This window comes from Gracilinanus agilis, chromosome 5 (assembly GCF_016433145.1).
Source record: "Gracilinanus agilis isolate LMUSP501 chromosome 5, AgileGrace, whole genome shotgun sequence".
Classification (NCBI taxonomy): domain Eukaryota; kingdom Metazoa; phylum Chordata; class Mammalia; order Didelphimorphia; family Didelphidae; genus Gracilinanus; species Gracilinanus agilis.
In genome coordinates this window covers 73,716,514-73,737,770 of record NC_058134.1, presented here as the reverse complement: position 1 = coordinate 73,737,770, position 21,257 = coordinate 73,716,514, and the positions used below count along the sequence as shown (strand labels likewise).

Below are 21,257 nucleotides of genomic sequence, written 5' to 3'. Positions count from 1 at the left end.
GCCTCTTTATTTCCAATGATAACATATTACTTTGAACACAGTAGGTCATTCATAAATGTTTGTTGTTGACTGTTGAAGCAAGGTCCTGAAGCAAGCAGGACAGGAGAGGTTAGTCATATCAAGGGATTGGATTGCCTCTTCACCTGTCACAAGAAAGAAGAAAGGCATATAGGTGGTGGTGCTGAGAAGTTTTAAGACTGGAAAAAGAGAATTAAGGGAGCTATAATCATACAACTTCCATCTTCTTATTAAAATAGAAGGCTAAATCATCTGGTTGGGATCTAAGAAGAAAAGAAAACTTTTGGAATTGTCACTGTGAAATATGGGATAGGGAGGCAATCATTTGATAAAACTTGGCAACAGATTAGATTCTGGCTCACATGGCCAGGAACTGAGGATGCCTGATTGTACTTGCTAGCTATATGGCCTTGCCTACATGTGATCTAGGCCTATAGAGAAAGAAAAAAATAAGTAACTTGCTGTCTCTCAGAGATTCAGAAAAGTGCCTCATCTGAGATCACACAGAGGAAGTGGCAGAGTTAGGAATGGAACCAGACCCTCTCTGAATCCAATACTCTTTCCATGCTATAGCACTGCCTCAGTTACTATGGAAATCTATAAGACAAGTGAAGAAGTATCTACTTCACTGTCACAAGAGGTAAGAGGATAAATGGCAAGATATTTATTTCCTGAAGTACAACTCTCTAGAATTCCTCAAATTTTGACACATTGCATTTCTCAAAATCTACATGAGATATTTTCAGGATGTAGGTGTCAGTGATTGTGGCCAAAACATAGGAATTTAAGCAAAATATAGCATCAGCAGAATAATGATTACCAGTGTACAATATTTACTTTTATAAATGATAATAGATTTCCTTGAAGGTAGGAACTATTCCTATTTTTTCTCCTTTGTAACCCAACAATTTAGCACAATGACATAGTATATATTTTATAAGTATTGAATGTCTTCACATGTGTGTTTATATGTATGACTTACATATGTATATGCATGTGTGTATACATAGTATTGTATAGTTTAGTATACAATGTTGTATAGTAGAGCATATGGTATAGTATTTATAAATTTAGGACCAAAGCATATAGTATACATATATTTCATATATACACATACATGAATACTCATATATAATTTTATAGTTCTGTCCTATTTCCAGGGGCAGCCTATACAATATTTAGATCCTACCCATCCTTTAAGACTCAGTTCAGATTTTGTCTCCTTTTTGAAACTTTCTCTGTAAACATATCAAAAAGTTTCCCTTTTTCCTACTTTCCTAGAGCCCTTCCTGACACCCTCATTTATTTATAACCTATATAATTTACTGCATAGTATTATTAGTTCTTTGAGAAGCAGCATGGCACAGTGGATAGAAAGCTAGCTTTGGAAGCAGAAAGACCTGAGGTAAACTATCTCCTCTAACCAAACTGGTTATGTGACTTGTGACAAAGCATTTAACCTTGAGGTGCCTCTCTAAGATTATGAATTGGCAGCAAAGGTCCTGACTTACACTGAAACAGAAAAGTTTTCTCATCTGAAAGTTCTCTACACTAATGAAATTATTAGCCCTCATCTAATTTGCTAGTAATATTTTGTTGTGTATTGCCTCCCAAACTAGATTAGAAAATCTCTAGGGGCAAAGTCTTATCTCATACACGGACTAAATAAATATTTGTTGACTGATTTGCTGACCTTGACATTTTCATCATTTTTTGTCTTCCATAGAGTCTTGATAACTTTTTCAAAGTGAAGCCTCTTTTTCTATTCAGTGTAAAATAAATTTCTATCCATCTATTGCAGGGCTTGCTTGAATTGTAGTTTCCCAGTTGCTGTAATGCCTAGAAATTTCATTGTGATGCCTGATATTTTCTCTTTTATTATTTGATAGTTAGATATTCAATTGTGAATTTCAAAATTAAATTTCAAAATCTCATGCTTTGGCATTTTTCTCATCTCTAAATCATTCTTGGTGGAGAAGAGGTCACTGGGGAATGCCAGCCAGGAAATATGGCTCTATCTCAACTTCTGCCTTTTCCTACTGTATTTGGGTATTCCCTGGGTGCTGAGGAAAAGGAGTCCTTTGACCCTAGGTGAAATGTAGGAGACCAGGACTGAGTGTGAAAATAACATTGTCATGTCACAGCTTGACCATTACCAAACTATATAACCACCATGTGTGAACTCTGCCCACCAGAGTTCCAAAGTGTCAAACTTTTCCTCTCGCCAAATAGCACATGACATTTCTTTATCCTATTCTACTCATCCCTATATTCCAGATTTCCAAATTCCCTGAACTCTCAAACTCCTGATCTTCTAGTAGATGAGAGAATCTTACCCCTAAATCACCAACCTCTATATGATTATTTCCTTTTAGTCTCTCTTCTCCTAGGTTTAGGAACATCCTCTAGTGAGAGCAAGTTCTTAGTCTTTATGAGTAGGTTTTGGGTAAAATTGCAATATGCCATTCAAGTCTCTTGCTTTTTGGCAGGGAAATCAAAACATTTGATCATTTGGGAGTCCTTTGCACATTTTATCATTGGCTCTTTGACCCTAAGTATAAAAGTGAGCTTGAAGCCTTTTAAGGCTATAGGTGAAAGGGCAAGTATTAAAGGGCTGGGAAAAAGACACCAATGGCTTTTCCCCCTGGGCTTAGCTTTATCTCTCTGCCTTTTCACTGATCAATCATCTACATAGAAAAACAGATGTAGCAATTAAATTTATGGTTGAACTAAATATAAGAGAATTTGGTCGCTAATTTTAAAAATTAATACAGCTCAAGTCAAAATAATTTTTAGCAGCTTTACTTACAAAAAGAGGAAGAGTGAAAGTAGAGAAATGTAAAGGGGGTTAAAGAAGATATCTAAACTAACACACTAAATATTTGCTCTGGTGCCTGGCTCCTTTTCACTCACCCAATCTGAAGTCCAAAAGGAGAGGATCCAAGAGCAGTTTTACCAGAAGCAGTTCAAGTCACCAGCCTTAGGTCCTTCATGCTGAAGCTTCAGGCCAAAGACCAAAGACCATTTCTTGGATAGGAAATTCATCATCTTTTTAGTCCCTTTTTTTATGTCCCTTCCTGTCCCTTCCTCCACTTTATGAGGACCAATTGCAGTCTTTAAATTTGCTTAACACTGCCCAGGGGTGTCTTTGTTTTTGGTAGATTAAATTTAAAAGTAGGCAAAGGGAGAGTCAATCCCATCTTCACACAGAAGAGGATGGAAGTTGTAAGACTTGGGAATCTAATACCTCTGAGCCATTTTGTGGTTCCTGGGAAAATAGACTTCAGAGGTAAAAATTAGGAGTTATAAAGAACATTTACAATAATCTAGGGTGAGATCACACAGAAAGACCCAGGCCCTAGTCCAGAAAATTTAATTCCAACAAAACATTAATTTGAAACTGAAGGCACTAACTACTATGATTCTATTTTGTCTAAATATGTTGAGTTATCATTTACTGTCTCTTGCTTATGCTTGTGTGTTTTTTTAAGTGAAAAAAAATATGGTTCAGTCTTCACTCAGAGTTCATCAGTTCTCTTTCTGAAAATGGATAGCATTTTTATTCATGAGTCTTTTGGAATTGTCCTGGACTATTGTCTTGACCAAAGTAGCTAAGTTATTCACAGTCAATTATCATATGATACTACTGTTACTTTGTATGGTATTCTCCTGGTCCTGCTCACTTTGCTATGTATCTGTTCATATAAATCTTCCCGGATTTTTCTGAAACCATCCTGCTCATCATTTCTTATAACACAACGGTATTCCATCACAATTATATACCACCATTTGTTCCACCATTCTTCAAATGGTGGGCATCTTCTCAATTTCCAATTCTTTGCCACCACAAAAAGAAGTGCTATAAAACTTGAAACTATGCTCAAAGGACTCTAAAACTGTATATACCCTTTGGTCCCTCAAGACATCTATTTCCAAAAGGAATAAAAAAGGAGGAAGGACCTATTTGTATAAAAATATTTATTACAGTTCCATTTGTGATAACAAAGAAGTGGAAATTGAAGAGATAATTTCTTGAACTATGATGTATAGGCTCTTTTTTGGATCATGACTTTCAAGTAGTACAAAAAAATTATAAATTATTTCTCTTTGTTTTCCAGATCAGTTGTTTTCCCAATGATATATTTCAAATTTTCTCCTATTTTTCATCCTTTAACTCTGTTTTATTGTTGCTTGATAGCTCATAGAATCATTAGCTTCCACTTGCCCAATTCTAATTTTTTAGAAATTATTTCTTTCTTCAGTGAGGTTTTGTACATCTTTTACCATCTGGCCAATTCTGTTTTTTAAGAAGTTATTCTCTTTAGTAATTTTGCGCCTCTTTTACAAACTGTTAATTCTTTTTTCATAATTTCCTTGCCTTGATCTCACTTATTTTCCCAGTTTTTCCTCTACTATGCTTATTTGATTTTTAAAATCATTTTTTGTTCTTTCTTTAGTCATTCCATGAATTCCTATTGGTTTCTGTCCAGTTTGCATTTTTCTTTGAAGCTTTGCTTATGGATGTTTTCATGTTGTTGTCTTGTGAGTTTGTGTCTTGAGCTTCCATGTCACCATAGTTTCTCTTTATGGTTGGGTTGTTTTTGTTGTTATTGGCTTATTTCTCAGCCTGTTTTTGATTTTGAACTTCATTTTAAAGTAGGGCTCTACTCTTACTTGGTGAGGGTTGTAGTGGTGAGGTGTCATTGTCCCAAACTTTACATGTTTCTGCCCTGCTTCCCTAGAATAGCTAGTTCTAGGAGTCAGTAAGTTTTTGGTGCTTCAAAGTTTTGTGATCCAAGGAGAACTATGGTTACTCCTCTCCTGGTCTTATTCTGAACCTTACCCAGGAAGGGTCCCTGATCCCTTGCAATATAAGGTATTTGCGCTTTTCTCTCTATCCTGGGACTGTGCCCAGGGAATAGAGTCCTTACTCTTTTGAGACTATAAGTGCAGCTCAGAACTGGATAATAGGCAACAGAGTTTCCATATGAGGCCTAGTACTACACTGTGCTGAAACAGATATCCTCTATATCTCTTTCTGACCAGATATTAAGTCCCCTTACTATCTCATAGCAGTAAGAGTTCCTGATACTTTTGCTGCTGCCACTGCCATCTCCAAGGTACCCAACTGATATTACTCCTATCTTGTGCTCCTGACCAGCACCCTAACCCAGTGCCACAGACTTCTCCTCCCAACCTCCAAAATTGTCAGACCTTTTGTTTGCTATGCTACTATGGAATTAGCATGATATTTTGAAGTTGTTTGAAGAACAATGTTGGTAGAGTTTGGCTTGACTGTTCCTTGTACAGCCTTTCTCTATTAGGCTTCAGGTTTTTTAATAGATATTTTAACTGAAAGAATATTGTAGAGTCCACTCACAATTAAGAGATATCCAAGGACTTCAGATGAATGTCTCTGATACTAAAAAAACTCTGGGATCATAGTGTGAGAAGGGAATTCCCCTCCCTTTGTTTTGATGTAATCAATCAGCAGCCTTTGATGTGATCAACCAGTGTTTGCCATTGAAATGCACAGGGATAGGCAGGTCCTCAGAAAAGGAAGTTGAAACCAATGATGCAGGAAATTGATCCCACAAGCATTGCCCCCCTGAGCAGTATCAGGCAAATTAAGGAACTATGATTGGTTTCTGAGATGTGACATGGCAGAGCTAGAAGACGGTGGAGAAAATTGCTTATAAAGGCAACACTAAGGCTCTGCTCACATACTCTCATGCTTTTCTGGCTGGAGACTAGAACCTGAGAAAGAAACCCTGTTGTTGGTGACCTTCATTCCATCAAAACAGCACATGGGGGGTAGAATGGGCAACTCTCTACTTCCTTCCTACATTTCCCTTTCTTTTCTCTCACTACTTTGATGTAATAAATTGTTAAAGCTACTAACAGCCTAATAATTTAATTTTAACCATTAAAATATGAAGGTATTTTACCTTCTTTCCTCTCACACAACTAATACTTATCTCCTAAATTAGAGATGGGATTTGATCTGCTGTGGTGCTTACATTGCCAAAATCATGCATATTGAGATATAATTATATGAACAATTCTGCACTATTAAGAAAAAATGTAGAATTCCATTAGTCCTAAATACATAAAATGGAGTAGACAGATGGACTTGAGACAAGGGGTTGGAGCTAAGATGACCACAGAGTAGCAGGAACTCTTGGAATCTCCTTCTAATCAAACAATACAAAGCATCTCAAAAGGACAGAAATCAAAATCAGACACATAAAGGAATGCTCCCATGGGTACAGCCTTAAAGATAGGCAGTGTTTGGGGATTTCCACACTATAAGGGGGTGAAACTACACTAACAAAAGATTGGTGGATCTCCTCTCCCTCACACCACCTACCATGCCAGAGTCAGAGCAAGGGCCGGGGCAGTCTCTAAAGTCTTGGAGGCTGGCTGAGACTTACCCCTGAGGGCAGTGCAAGGCCTTAGAAGTAAGACTTGTGATGCAAGACTGAAGAGCATGGAGCCTGAGTAGCAGAGCACAGAGATTGGGCAGAGGCAGGCTGGCCAGAGCAGAGGTAGTAGGGCCTGGAAAAAACAGCCTCAGGGTAAAATGCTTTAAAGCTTACTACACAAAGAACTGCCTGCCTTTGTCACTCAGACTTCTGGCTGGGAAGGGAAGATAATACAAAGACAGAAGCTAAGACAGCAATGTCCAACAAAATGCAAGAACCACAACCCACATGTGCCAAAAGAAATAAGTTGCTACAGAAAAAGCTTTTGATCCTGGATAATTTCTATGGAGAAAAGTAAAACACAGAAGCAAAAGCAGAGTGACAAACAAGCAAATATATCCAAACTTTCCCAAAAAATAGAAATTGGTCATAAGTTCTTAAGGAACTCAGAAAGTAGTTCAAGAACCAAGTAAGAAAGATAGAAGAAAAATGGGAAGAAAAGTGGGAAAAAGAAATGAAAGTAATTCAAAAAGAAAATAATAGTTTAAAAGGCAAAATTTCCCACATGGAAAAAAGAAGCACAGAAAACAAATGAAGTAATAAACAAATTGGAGGCAAGAACAGACCTTCTGGAAGTCATGAAAAACAAACTAGAGCAAACTGAGAAGGAAAATCAAAAGATCATAGCTGAAAACCCATCTTTAAAGACTAGAATTGGGCAAGTAGAAGCTAACAATATCACAAGACAGCAAAAATTAATAAAGCAAAGACAAAAGAATGACAAAATGGAAGGAAACATAAAGTATTTCATTAAAGAGACAACTAACCTAGAAAACAGATCTTGGAGAGGCAATTTGAGAATCACTGGTCTACCCAAAAGCCTGGGAAAAAATAAAAGCCTTGACATCATATTACAGGAAGTTATACAAGAAAACTGCCCTGATATTCTTGAACAAGAGGAAGAAATAGATATCAAGAGTCCACAGATTACCCTCTACATAAAATCCTCAAAAGATAACACCCAGGAATGTAATTGCCAAATTCAAGAGCTTCCAAACTAAGGAGAAAATATTACAAGCAGCCAAAAAGAGACAATTCAGATATTAAAGAGCCCCAGTCAGGATTCCACAGGATCTGGCAGCCTCCACACTAAATGACCATAAGGCTTGAAATATGATATTCAGGAAGGCAAGAGAATTGGATCTACAACCAAGAATCACCTATCCATCAAAACTGACGATATGCTTTCAGGGGAAAGTATGGACATTTAACAAAATAGAAAATTTCTAAGCATTCCTAAAGAAAAGACCAAAACTAAATGGAAATTTTGCTGTCCAATTACAAAATTCAAGAGAATCATAAAAAGGTAAACAAGAAAGGACAGGGAGGAAATGTAAGGGCTTCAGTAAGGTTAAATTGATTATATTTCTATATGGGAAAATGTTAACTGTAACTCTCAAAAATTGTTTTCATTATCATAATGAATAGAAGAATTATTCACAGGCAGAGGTTGGGGTATTAAGTTGTTTAAGATGATATGTAAAAAAGGGGGGCAGAATAGAAGATGGCACCAAGAGAAACTTGAATGAAGAAGAAAACTAGGACAAATAATACCACATAAAGAGTGCATGGTGAGGCAGGGATGGGTGAGGCGGGGAAGAATATTAATATAAGAAGGAGAGGAAGAGAGTGGCAATAGGTAATATTTAAACTTTACTCTCGGTGGAATCAGTTCTGAAAGGGAAGAGCAGCCAGATGAATTGGGGTATAGAATTCTATCTTATCCTATAGGGAAGTTGAGAGGGGAAAAACCAAGCAGGGAGTGGGGCAGAGAGCATTAAAAGGGAGGGAAAGGTAAGGGGGGCATTTAATAGACTTTAAATAAAAGTAAGAGGGAAATAAGAAGGGAGGGGGTGGGAAGGAAAGTCAAATAAGGGTGGGAATTAGGGGGACTGATTAAAAGCAAACCACTGGTCTAAAAGGAAATAGCAAAAGAAGAAAGGGCTGGACTAAAAAAGGAAATCAAAATTATGTGGAATACACAGGTGGTAATCATAACTCTGAAAGTGAATGGGATGAACTCACCCATAAAATGGAAATAAATAGCAGAATGGATTAGAAACTAAAATCCTACTATATGTTATCTACGAGGAACACACATGAGGCAAGTAGAAAACACACAGTAAAGGTAAGAGGCTAGAGCAAAATTTATTGGGCATCAACTGAGAAAAAGAAGGCAGGTGTCATAATCATGATATCTGACAAAGCCAAAGTAAAAATAGATCTGATTAAAAGAGATAGGGAAGGTAATTACATCCTGATACAAGGCAATATAGACAATGAAGAAATATCAGTACTGTTGTGAGGAAGATTAGGTAGTAATTAATTAAGAATTAAGGTTCATCAGGCAGCTGGGTAGCTCAGTGGAGTGAGAGTCAGGCCTGGAGACAGGAGGTCCTAGGTTCAAACCCGGTCTCAGCCACTTCCCAGCTGTGTGACCCTGGGCAAGTCACTTGACCCCCATTGCCCACCTTTACCAATCTTCCACCTATGAGACAATACACAGAAGTACAAGGGTTTAAAAAAAAGAATTAAGGTTTATCTAACAGGAAGGGCTGGATGCAGAGTGTCCTTTACTCTGAGATCTCCCAGGGCTAACAACAGTTTGTGCCCATCACTAATAGAGTCTCTCTCAGGGTACAAGCCACTCCTTCCTGCTCCTTCAATCCATCTTGGAATTCTCCAGCTCCAGCCCTTCCTGCTAGATGAAGCTTAATTCTTAATTAATTACTACCTAATCTTCCTCACAACAGTACTCAACATGTATACACCAAATGGTATAGCATCCAGAGTTTTAAAGGTGAAACTATTGGGGTTTTAGGAGGAAATAAATAGTAAAACTATACTATTGAGAGACCTGAACTACCCTCTATCAGATCTAGATGAATCAAACCAAAAAATAAATAAGAAAGAGGTAAGAGATGTGAATGAAAGCTTAGGAAAAATAGAATGAATAGATATATGGAGAAAAATAAATAGAAACAAAAAGAAATATGCCTTCTTTTCAGCAACACATGGTACATTCACAAAGATTGACATGTACTAGGCCCTAAAATCATTGCAAACAAATGCAAAAAAGCAGAAATAATAAATGCAACCTTTTCATATCATAATGCAATAAAATATAATTAGTAAGGGTACATGGAGAGGCAAATCAAAAATTAATTGAAAATTAATAATATGATTCTCAAAAATTACATGGTTAAAGAATAAATCATAGAAACAATGATTTCATTGAAAAGAATGACAATGAGAAAACAACATATCAAAAAAAATGGGATGCATCCAAAGCAGTACTCAGGGGAAATTTTATATCCCCTGAGTGCATATATCAACAAATCAGAGAGGGAAGATGTCGATGAATTAGGTATGCAAATTAAAAAACTAGAAAGATAACAAATTAAAAATTCCCAGATAAAAACTAAAATTGGAAATCCTAAAAATCAAAGGAGGAATTAATAAAATTGAAAGTAAAAGAACTTTTGAACTAATAAAAAAGTCTAGGAGCTGGTACTTTGAAAAAAATAAAATTGATAAAGTATTGGTTAATATAATTAAAAAAGGAAATAAGGAAATAAAATTGACAGTATCAAAGATGAAAAGGGTGACCTAACCTCTAATGAAGAGGAAATTAAAGTAATTATTAAGAACTATTTTGCCCAATTATACAGAAATAAATATGATAATCTAGGTGAAATGGGTGAATATTTACAAAAATATAAATTGCCTAGATTAAAAAAAGAGGAAATTGAATACTTAAACAATCCTCTCTCAGAAAAAAAAAATTTGAACCAGTCATCAAGGAACTCCCTAAGAAAAAATCCCCAAGGCCAGATGGATTCACAAGTGAATTCTACCAAACATTCAAAGAACAACTAATCTCAATACTATACAAACTATTTGACATATGAGTAAAGAAGGAATTTTACCAAATTCCTTTTATGACACAAATATGGCACTGATTCCAAAGCCAGGTAGACCAAAAATGGAGAAAGAAAACTACAGATCAGTCTCCTTAATGAACATAGATGCAAAAATCTTAAATAGAATACTGGCAAAAAGACTCCAGCAAGTTACCATGAGGATTATTCACTATGATCAGGTAGAATTTATACCAGGAATGCAAAGATGGTTTAATATTAGGAAAACCATCTACATAATTGACAATATCAACAACCAAACCAACAGAAATCACATGATTATCTCAACAGATGCAGAAAAAGCCTTTGATAAAATACAACACTCATTCCTACTGAAACCACTAGAAAGTATAAGAATAGATGGGCCTTTTCTAAAAATAATAAATGGTATATATTTAAAACCATCAACAAGTGTCCCCTTCAAAATGGGGATAAATTAGAAGCCTTCCCAATAAGATCAGAAGTGAAGCACAGATGCCCATTATTACCTCTATTATTTAACATTGTACTAAAAATGCTAGCAGTGGCAATTAGAGAAGAAAAAGAATTTTTAAGGAATTCAAGTAGGCAATGAGGAGACTAAACTATCACTCTTTGCAGATGATATGATGGTCTACATAAAGAATCCTAGAGAATCAACTAAAAAGCTAATGGAAATAATCAACAACTTTAGCAAAGTTGCAGGATACAAAATAAACCTACATAAATCATCAGCATTTCTATATATTTCCAACACGTCACAGAAGCAAGAGGTAGAAAGAGAAATTTCATTTAAAATCACCCTACATAATATAAGATATTTAGAAATCTACTTGCCAAGACAAACATATGAATTATATGAACACAATTATAAAACACTTTCTACACAATTAAGACTAGATCTAAATAATTGGGAAAACATTTATTGCTCATGGGTAGGATGAGCTAATATAATAAAAATGACAATCCTACCCAAATTAATTTACTTATTCAGTGCCATACCTATCAAACTACCAAGAAACTGTTTCACAGAACTAGAAAAAATTATAACAAAGTTCATTTAGATGAACAAAATATCAAGAATATCAAGGGAAATAATGAAAAAAAAATGTGAAGGATGGGGGCCTGGAAGTACTAGACATTAAATTGTACTATAAAGCCATGCTCATCAAAACAATATAGTATTGGTTAAGAGACAGAAGGGAGGATCAATGGAATAGACTTGAGGTAATTGTCCTCATCAAGATAGTATACAATAAACCCAAAGATCCCAGTATTTGGGATAAGAACCTGCTGTTTAAAAAATTGTTGGGAAAACTGGAAAACCGTATGGGAGAGATTCAATTTAGATCAACATCTCACACCCTATAAAAAGAAAAATTCAGAATAGGCAAATGACTTGAATATAAAGGAAATTATAAGTAAATTAGGTGAACCTAGAATAGTATACCTGTCAGATCTATGGGAAAGGAAAGAATTTAAGACCAAGTAAGAGACAGAGAAACGTAAAATGAATAATTTTGATTGCATTAAATTAAAAAGGTTTTGTGCAAACAAAACCAATCCAACTCAAATAAGAAGGGAAGCAACAAATTGGGAAAAATCTTTATAACAAAAATCTCTGACAAAGGTCTAATTTCTCATCTATAAGGAGCTAAATCAATTGTACAAAAAAATCAAGACATTTCCCAATTGAGAAATGGACAAAGGACATGAATAGGCAGTTTTCAGGTAAATAAATCAAAACTATCAATAAGTACATGAAAGAATGTTCTAAATCTCTCACAATTAGAGAAATGCAAATCAAAACATCTCTGAGGTACCACTTCACACCTAGCAGATTGGCTAATATGACAGCAAAGGAAAATAATAAATATTGGAGGGGATGTGGCAAAATTGGGACACATGCATTGCTGGTGGAGTTATGAATTGATCCAACCATTCTGGATGGCAATTTGGAACTATGCCCAAAGGGCTTTAAAAGACTATCTGCCCTTTGATCCAGCCATACCACTGCTGGGTTTATACCCCAAAGAGATAATAGGGGAAAATACTTGTACAAAAATATTTATAGCCATGCTCTTTGTGGTGGCAAAATATTGGAAAATGATGGGATGTCCTTTGAGTGTGGGATGGCTGAACAAATTGTGATATCTTATGGTGATGGTGCTAAAAGGAATAATGAACTGGAGGAATTCCATGTGAATTGGAAAGACCTCCAGGAATTGATGCAGAGTAAAGGGAGCAGAGCCAGAAGAACAATTGTACACAGAGATGGATACACTGTGGCACAATCAAAGGTAATGGACTTCTCTACTAGAAGCAATGCAATGATCCAGGACAATTCTGAGGGACTTATGAGAAGGAACATATCCACATCTAGAGAAAGAACTGTGGGAGTAGAAACACAGAAGAAAAACAACTACTTGATCACAAGCTTCTATGGGGATATGACTCGGGATGTTGACTTCAAATGATCGCTCTATTGTAAATATTAATAACATGGAAATAGGTTTTGAACAATGATACATGTAAAACCCAGTGAAACTGCTCTTTGGTTATGAAATGGGAGAGGGAGTAGGGGAGGGAAAGAACATGAATCATGTAACCATGGAAAATATTCTAAATTAATTATTTACCTTAAATAATTTTTAAAAGAACAGATGGACTCCTCTCAAAGACCATCTTTATGCTTCTTTTAATTCAAATATGAAAGGTAGGTTTTTTGGTCTTATTTCTTTTTAAGATCCCAATTTTAAATTTAGTCCTTCTAGAGCAGTGATCTCTAAAGTGATCTCCCACCCCCCAATCTCTATACTATGAAATCACTCCAAGGTATATGTAATCATGGGGAGAAAAATCCTATCCCACCTTCAGTAAAATAACCAATAGAGAGCCAAGAGCTAGTCATTAGGTTTATCAACAATATAATTACACCTCTCCTTATATGCCAACATTCCTTCCTCTTCCTTTGTTACACAAGCTAGTAACTTTGCTCCTTTTAAGCCTGGTGCCAGATTCATATGACCAATATAAACTAAACTGCTATCCATAGCAACCTGGGAGGTAGCACTGGGAAAATGTGGCCCATCAGATCATCTTGTGGCTACCATAGGCACATCTTGATAGGTGGGCTCTGCATTCTAGGGCAATGAGTAAGAACCCTGCCTCCACCTTTCTATTTTAGATGATAGAGAGTGAGTGACAAAGGATAAGCATGAATCTTGATCTAAATCCTAAATAACACTACTTTCTTTCCACCACCTTTCCCAAACTCACTCTTCTTCCAAACTTTTCCTGTTACCATTAAGGGCAACATAATCCTTCTAGTTCCCCAGGTTTTCATAGCTTCAGTGTCATCTGGGCTCTTCATTTTCCCTCATGCCACATCCATATATCCAAACCATTTGCCAGATCAGGTCATTTCTAATGCTACATTTCTCACATACCCACCATGTTCATGGTTCACATAGCTAACCCCCTACTAGGCCCCCATAACCTCTCCCTAAACAATGATTTCCTCATTGGTATCCAACTTCATCTCTCCTTACTCTAATCTATACTTCAAATATCAAATGGATTTTCTTTCCTTTTTTTTAAAAACTCATCTTCTGTAATGGAGCAGAAAATGCTCAAAAGTCCTCAAGGGCCCCTCAAGGGGTCAGCAGCCTAACTGAACCTTCTCCCTGGTCCATATCTCACTTCCCTTCTGTCTACTGGCCTGACCCTCCCTGGTTGCTAACAGCACCACATTTTGCTTAATGTATATTTTCAAACACATCAATCCAGTCCTTTAAAATGCGCGCCAAAGAAAAGTTCCCACCAACTTATTTTCCTATATATGTTCTGTACATACTTATGGGTGTCGCAATTCTCTCTCATGTGAGGAGGACGCCCTGGTCGGCTGGTTATTAAAGGTCCCTAAAACTTCTAAACCTGAGTGTTTGGCATTTTTCAGGAGGTGTCCCACTTCACTTCCATCTTTGAATCAATACTAAGTATTGGTTCTAAAGCAGAAGAGCAGTAGGGAGTAGGCAGTGGAAGCTAGGTGACTTTCCTAAGCCTAGGAAGTGTGTGAAGCCAGTTTGTTTTGAACCCAAGACTTCCTGTCTCCAAGTCTGGTTTTCTTTCCATTGAGCCACCTAGCTGCATACTTCCCCTGTCCCCCAGAAAAAGTGCTTTTCAAGTGCAGATGTCATTCCCCTACTCAATAAATTTCAGTGGTTACCTATTAGTTCTAAGTTCAAATATAATTACATTTTTGTCTTATCCTCTTAATTTTTCTGTAAACTTAATTCTATGTAATTATCAGTAATAATTCTATTATATATTAGTAATAATGAAGGACATGCATATAACTGATAAGTAAATATACACATTGTTGGTTCATGTTCAAAACTTTTTTACTAATGTGGTCAAAAAGTTTGGAGATTCCTAGTCTAGAGGATCACTTGAGATCAGGGAATGTATAGGTTTCAAATTACTTCATTAGCATACAGATACTCAAAAATTGGTATTCTGCCCCTTCCTTCCAAGTTGATATTCCCACAGGAAAATAGGCAGTGGTGAGGATAAAATTAGATGCACAAAAGCTCAGAGAAAACAAGTAAGAATAAAATACATAACAATATGAAAACACATTTTTCCCTTTACCTGTTATATTTCTCCTTAGTTTGTTTTTCCTTTTTTATCTTTTTTCCCTTTTTTTCCCTTCTTGCCCTTTGTAAGAGATGAATTATCATTCACTTTGTCACTTGATTTTCGGGTCTGGATCTGTGCTGCTTCAAGATCTTTCTTAGCTTTTTCAACTTCCTGTTCAAAAATAGTTAGCCACGATTAGCAAGCTTTTTGGTCATTTCCTCACTCTATCCAAGAGTGGTCTGAGTTTCACTATGCCTATCTTCTTCAAACTCCCTTTCCCATTTTCTCTGAAAGCATGACCTACGAGGTGTCTGAAATGACTTTATTTTCTCAGTATCAGAGCAAATGAAAGAATGAAAGCAAAGAGAAGAAGCCCAGCAATTGGAACATTGGGCTTGACCCCTACGGTCTACCAGTAGTAACATGAAACATTTATTACTGTGCAGTTGATGAATTTCCCAAGGTTAGGATAGTTTAAGATGAAGATAGCTGGTATGACTCCTTTACTTTTGTATCCCTACTCTAACTGACATATTCCACAAATAAATAATGGTGCTTATCAACTTCTAGGCCTATAAGCAATTCCTTTGAAATGGAAAATCCATAGGTGAAAGAGGAAATATTTGCACTCAGAGAATTGAGATCTTTAAAAAATGGAAAAATAGTGTGGAAAACTGAATGATCAAAAAATGAATTATAAAAAACATTGAATGCATAAAATAACACAATTTCTAAATATATATGGCTATTAATAAAATAAGATCTTCCTGTTTTTCAAACAAACCCTTATTAAAAGTCCTTAATAAACAGTTCCTTAATTTGCAAACTATATCAAAGTACCATGCTATCCTTTACCTGTAAAGCCTCTTTCAATTGTTCCAGGAGAAATTTGTTCTCATTTTCCAGAGAAGCTACTACTTTCTATAAAATAATAAGAAAATATTTATTTTTCTTCTTTATTCTCATGCTTACTTTAGAACTCTAAAAATATACATTTTACTTTTTATATACATTTCCTAATTTTTATTTAATCTTTTTTATTCTTTGGAAAATATCATTTAATCATAATAATGATGAATTGAAGGTATTAGGATAGATTGACCTAAAAATATCTAACCTAGAAATGACTATTAATGTCATACTCACAAAAACTTATTGCATCCCACCCTGATGTTGAAATCTGACATCTCTACAAATATCAAGGGAAAAAGAAAAAACAATAATAACAAATGCCAATCCAGATTCCCCTTTAGACACTGCAAGATCTCCAAGCAAAGCTGGTCACTTCTTAGCCCAAGTTTCCTCATCTGCAGATTGTTGACTGGCAAGGTTAACTGTAAGAAGGGAAAATGGAAGTAAAAGTTGACCCCCTTTACCCTGATTCCTGGGTGTGCCCTTCCTTTGAGTAGTTGGTCCCTGTAAAAGGGAATTCTTGGTTCTCTTTGAGTTCACACTTGTGAAAAGAGAATCCTTTGTTCTCTTTGCCTAGTTGGAGTTAACACTTTGGTTAGCAATAACTTTGAATCAACATGAGCTTAAATCAGGTGGGAGAAGCTTGAAAACCACTTAGTGAATTCACACATTACTTGATGCTAGATGAGAAACCAGTAAGATACTTGGAGAGCTCCACCCTTTTTTCCCAAACTCAAACAGCCAGAAACTTAAGAGTTCACACACTCATAAAGGTGTGAATCCAAAGGTGACAACTCAGACAATTTGGAAACTGTGATTGGCCCCTATGAAAAGGGGCAGGGACAGGAAACCACCACAAAAGCCATGAAAATCCTTGAGCAGGCAGGCTGATAAAAGAGGCTAGTAGAGAGTGAACTCCAAGAAGAGAGTCACTCCAAGAAGGAAGTCATATTTAAGAAGAAGGTCAACTCCAAGAAAGTAGGCCTCAGGAGTCATCTTCAGCTCCAGTCATTGTCTTGGGTAAGTGAATAGCTGGTTTTCCCTTCCTGTCTTCTGGAGATAGTTTAATTCTGATTGACAGTTAACAAGTCCTGGCTGAGCCAAGCATTGAAACAATATTTAGTTAGATAGGTTAATGTCTTTTCTACTCTTTTGTATTTCTCTACTTTATAAATAAAAGATTTATAATTTTCATATATTTAGCTAAACCATTAATTTTAACACTTACATCCCTCACTCCCAGCTTTCTGAAGAAGGAGGTGTAGGGTGGCAAGCAGAACTGTGTCTCAGGTGCCTGCCTCTTTCTATTACCTAAGTCAATTTGCTTGACTCCACTGGCTAAAGTGGTGGCTGGTTCAGGGACTCTGTGGTTCATCTTTACTAATGACAAGCTTATGAGTTTTTAGACAAGTATAACAATTAAAAAATCTTATGCAAGTCAGAGATTATGAACAATTTAAAGAGCAAGTGTAAAATCTTGGACTAAATGCTGGCTGTGTGTTTGGGTTGGCATGAGACAGAGATGGTGGTATGAATTTTCACTGTCCTTTTATAAGCAAGCTCCCTGATCAAGTCTCTTGTGTTTGAATTGGCCAAGCAAAGGAGAATGTAGTTGTAGCAACACCTATTTTAGTATACATTCAAAGCATCTGCCCTCAAGTTGAGGAGACTGGGCTTAGGTAAAACTAAAAATTGTGCCCTGCCACCTCAAGCCAGTTCTCCATTGTTATGTAGAAGTGAGGTAATCTGGGTAGTGAGTAGGGATAAAGGTGATGTAAAGTGATTGGAGGAGGAATGAAGGGGATAGCTGAGTGTAGAGATGAATAAGGTAGTATATAGGAAAAGTAAGGGAATGAATGGGAGTATACAGGAGGGCAGCTCAAACAGGCTTGTTCATTCACTGAGGCTTGAAACAGAGGGTACTGGGAGGAAATAAGCTTGATCCTTCAAGGCAGGGAAGGTATCTCTATGGTACAAGAGAATAGGGACAGTCAGAAATGTTCAGATCAAGGCTGGGGGTTTCACTTGTTAATTTCTAAAGTCCTTTGAGGGAGGAGTCAAAAGCTCCTCCCTGCCTGTGAAACTGATGTCTGCAGGAAATCTTCACTGGGTACTTCCAGCCCAAGATAGATGCCTAGGTTTCCCTCATGAAAATAAAAGGAAAATAATTCTTCCCTCTTCAGCCTTTGCTTTAATCTTCAATACAATGATTCACCAGAGGCTTTGTGTAGGTAACAAGGGGGATTTATTAATGTCAGAGATAATCAGAGGAAAAGAGGTTTTAGGTTTTTATAACTGATGCTAGGGAGAAGGCTGGTGCTGGGGGATGGGTCACAGGAGAGGGTTAGACTGAGAGAAGCTGGCTCTCCCAGTCAGGAAAGTTTGACTGCCTTTGAAGTAAAGTATTTATCAAATCACTAAATTAGGGGTGGCTTGATTTAGGATGTCCTACTTGCCTACAGAAACTAAACCCACAATGTCCAACCACCAAGCCCACCCTTCCTCCCAGGGCCCAAAGGGAAATTCAGGGGAAATAGCAGGGATGTAAATGGAGAGATCAAGGAGAGGTCCAGAGAAATCAGCTAGGTCCAAATGCCCCAAAGACAAGAGCACAGGCCAAGGCAAAGCCAAAAGCCAAAGCCAACAGGCAAAAAGCCCAAAAGCCACAAGCCCAAGGCAACAGGCAAAAGCCAAAGCCAAAAGGCAAAAGGCCCTCAGTTGGAACTTGAGCACTATTTATAGCCTCAGGCTCCAACTGCTTTTCTGAACACTCTAAAACCTAAATGCCAGGGCTGCTTACAGTTGAATTTGCAAAAGCAAAAGGCTTCTGCTAGCAACCTTGCATTACACCATCCATATCCCCTTCTTTCAGGTAACAACACTCCCACTTTTATCTATTTCCACATGCAGAACTGTAATCTCCATCATGTTCTTGTGCACCAGAGCCACCATCATTACCTATAAAATGGAGATAATAAAAATAGCACCTATGTCAAAGAGTAATTTCAAGAAGCAAAATTTATTTCAAACTTTAAAGTTACTATATAAAAAGCTAACTATTAAATCAATTTGGTTATGACACAGGCCAAGAGAAAAGGATACAGACTGGTTGAAATTGATTCAACAGATTATGAGCCAGTTTCTTTAACAATGTAAAGAAATTCCAAGTGCTTGAATTAATACTAAAACCAATGCCTCTATTCTAAACTGAATATATGAATACAGTCTCGTAAGCTTTAGGTGTCACCTTCAGAGACCAGAAAATGCTGAAGGCATCCTTAGTGCTGATCATATGTCCTATGGAATAAGAACAGCTCCTGTAGGGACTCTGCGAACCAAGAAAGAATTCATAAATTTACCCTGCTCCAGACATGACCTTGTACTTGCGGTTATTTATCAGTGTGTGATTTAATATTTCTAACAGCTTGGAGATAGACACAATCCAGGAAAACTCAAATACGAACACACAGGAAAACCTGATTGATGAAATCCCCAGTTTCAGTGCTCTGCCACAAAGAAATTTCATCTGATTCTATTTTCCTCAGTCTCCCTTCTGGCTTCACAATCAGCTCCAAAATATGAGAGCCAGTTTAGAAAAACACCCTCAAAAGCCTGGACTGGTTCAGTTTGTATAGATTGGTTGGAGAAAGCTGGGGCCTTCATTCCTGCTCTATGGTTCCATTGCTCAATGGTTCCATTACTCAATCAAGCCTTCTAGATTTTGGTGATATCCACAGCAGCCAAAGAAATAATATATTAAGAAATTTATCTCCAAATTACTCTCTTCTAATTTTACATCTTCATAGGCACTGCTTATTTCCAAGTCACTTTCATTACAAGAAAAGCAAGAGTTTTCCTCCTTCACTCACAAATGCCTGAAAATCCCTTTCAGAATTTATTTCACATCATCTCCTCTATTATCATTTCCATCATTCTAGACACATTTTTATGGCCAGAACCTACAAGGTTTTAACCATTTTAAGAATGAGAAGAGGACAAATTTTATGACGATTCTTCCCAGTGTCAGATAACATTATGAACAAATATATACAAACAAGCTATAGACAGGACAAATAGGAAATTAATAGTGGGAAAGCGCTGGAATTAGGAGGGATTGGGGAAGGCTTTCTGCAAAAGAGAGAATTTAGTTGCAACTTAAAGGAAGCCAGGGAAAGCCAGGAAGAGGAGATGAGGAAGGAGAGAATTGCAGGCATGAGGGTTGCTTTGCCAGTGACAAGTTCCCAGCATCTCAGAATCCCAAAGACAAGAGTCATCTCATGGAGCATGACCAATGCTTGAATCTAAACATATCCAAGAATCGTCAATGAGCCTTTGCCTGAAAGACTTCAATGGGGGGGAATCTACTGATTTCCACAGAAGCCCATGACACTTCTATTTTTTTAAACATTTATTAATATTTATTTTTTAGAAAAGTTAACATGGTTACATAACTCATGCTCTTACTTTCCCCTTCAACCCCCGAGCTCCACCCCACCATGGCTGATGCATATTTCCACTTCTTTTAACATGTGTCATTGATCTTATTTCCTATTTCCAAATTGTTATTAGTTGCATTGGTGTGGTAGTTTCGAGTCTACATCCCCAATCATGTCCGCCTCAACATTCAAGCATGTGTTCAAGCAGTTGTTTTTCTTCTGTTTCCACTCCACTCCTATAGTTCTTCCTCTGAATGTGGGTAGCATTCTTTTCCATAAGTCCCTCAGAATTCTCTTGGGTCATTGCATTGCTGCTAGCACAGAAGTCCATTACATTCTATTTTACCACAGTGAATTGGTCTCTGTTTACAATGTTCTTCTGGTTCTGCTCCTTTCCCTCTGCATCAATTCCTGGAGATCTTTCCAGTTCACATAGAATTCCTCCAGTTTATTATTCCTTTGAGCACAATAGTATTCCATCACCATGTATATACCACAATTTGTTCAGCCATTCCCCAATTGAAGGACATACCATCCTTTTCCAGTTTTTTGCTACCACAAAAAGTGCGGCTATAAATATTTTCGTACAAGTCTGTTTATCTATGATCTCTTTGGAGTACAAACCCAACAATGGTATGGCTGGATCAAAGGGAAGGCATTCTTTTATAGCCCTTTCAGCATAGCTCCAAATTGCCATCCAGAATGGCTGGATCAGTTCACAACTCCACCAGCAATGCATTAATGTCCCAGTTTTGCCACATCCCCTCCAGTATTCATTACTCTCCCCTTCTTTCATTTTAGCCAATCTGCTAGGTGTGAGGTGATACCTCAGAGTTGTTTTGATTTGCATTTCTCTAATTATTAGA

The 21,257-nt window shown here is 36.9% G+C and overlaps 1 protein-coding gene across 1 annotated transcript in view; it reads right to left on the bottom strand.

The window, feature by feature from the left end:
- Positions 1 to 21,257, bottom strand: part of CCDC7 (coiled-coil domain containing 7) — a 305,131-nt gene that overhangs the window by 4,828 nt on the left and 279,046 nt on the right. Inside the window, exons 14-15 of the mRNA XM_044678170.1 lie at positions 15,899 to 15,964; positions 15,056 to 15,214 (exon numbers count right to left, since the gene is read on the bottom strand). Of these exons, the coding sequence (XP_044534105.1) occupies positions 15,071 to 15,214; positions 15,899 to 15,964 (210 nt within the window). The 3' untranslated portion in view covers positions 15,056 to 15,070. The remainder of the gene's footprint in view (positions 1 to 15,055; positions 15,215 to 15,898; positions 15,965 to 21,257) is intronic.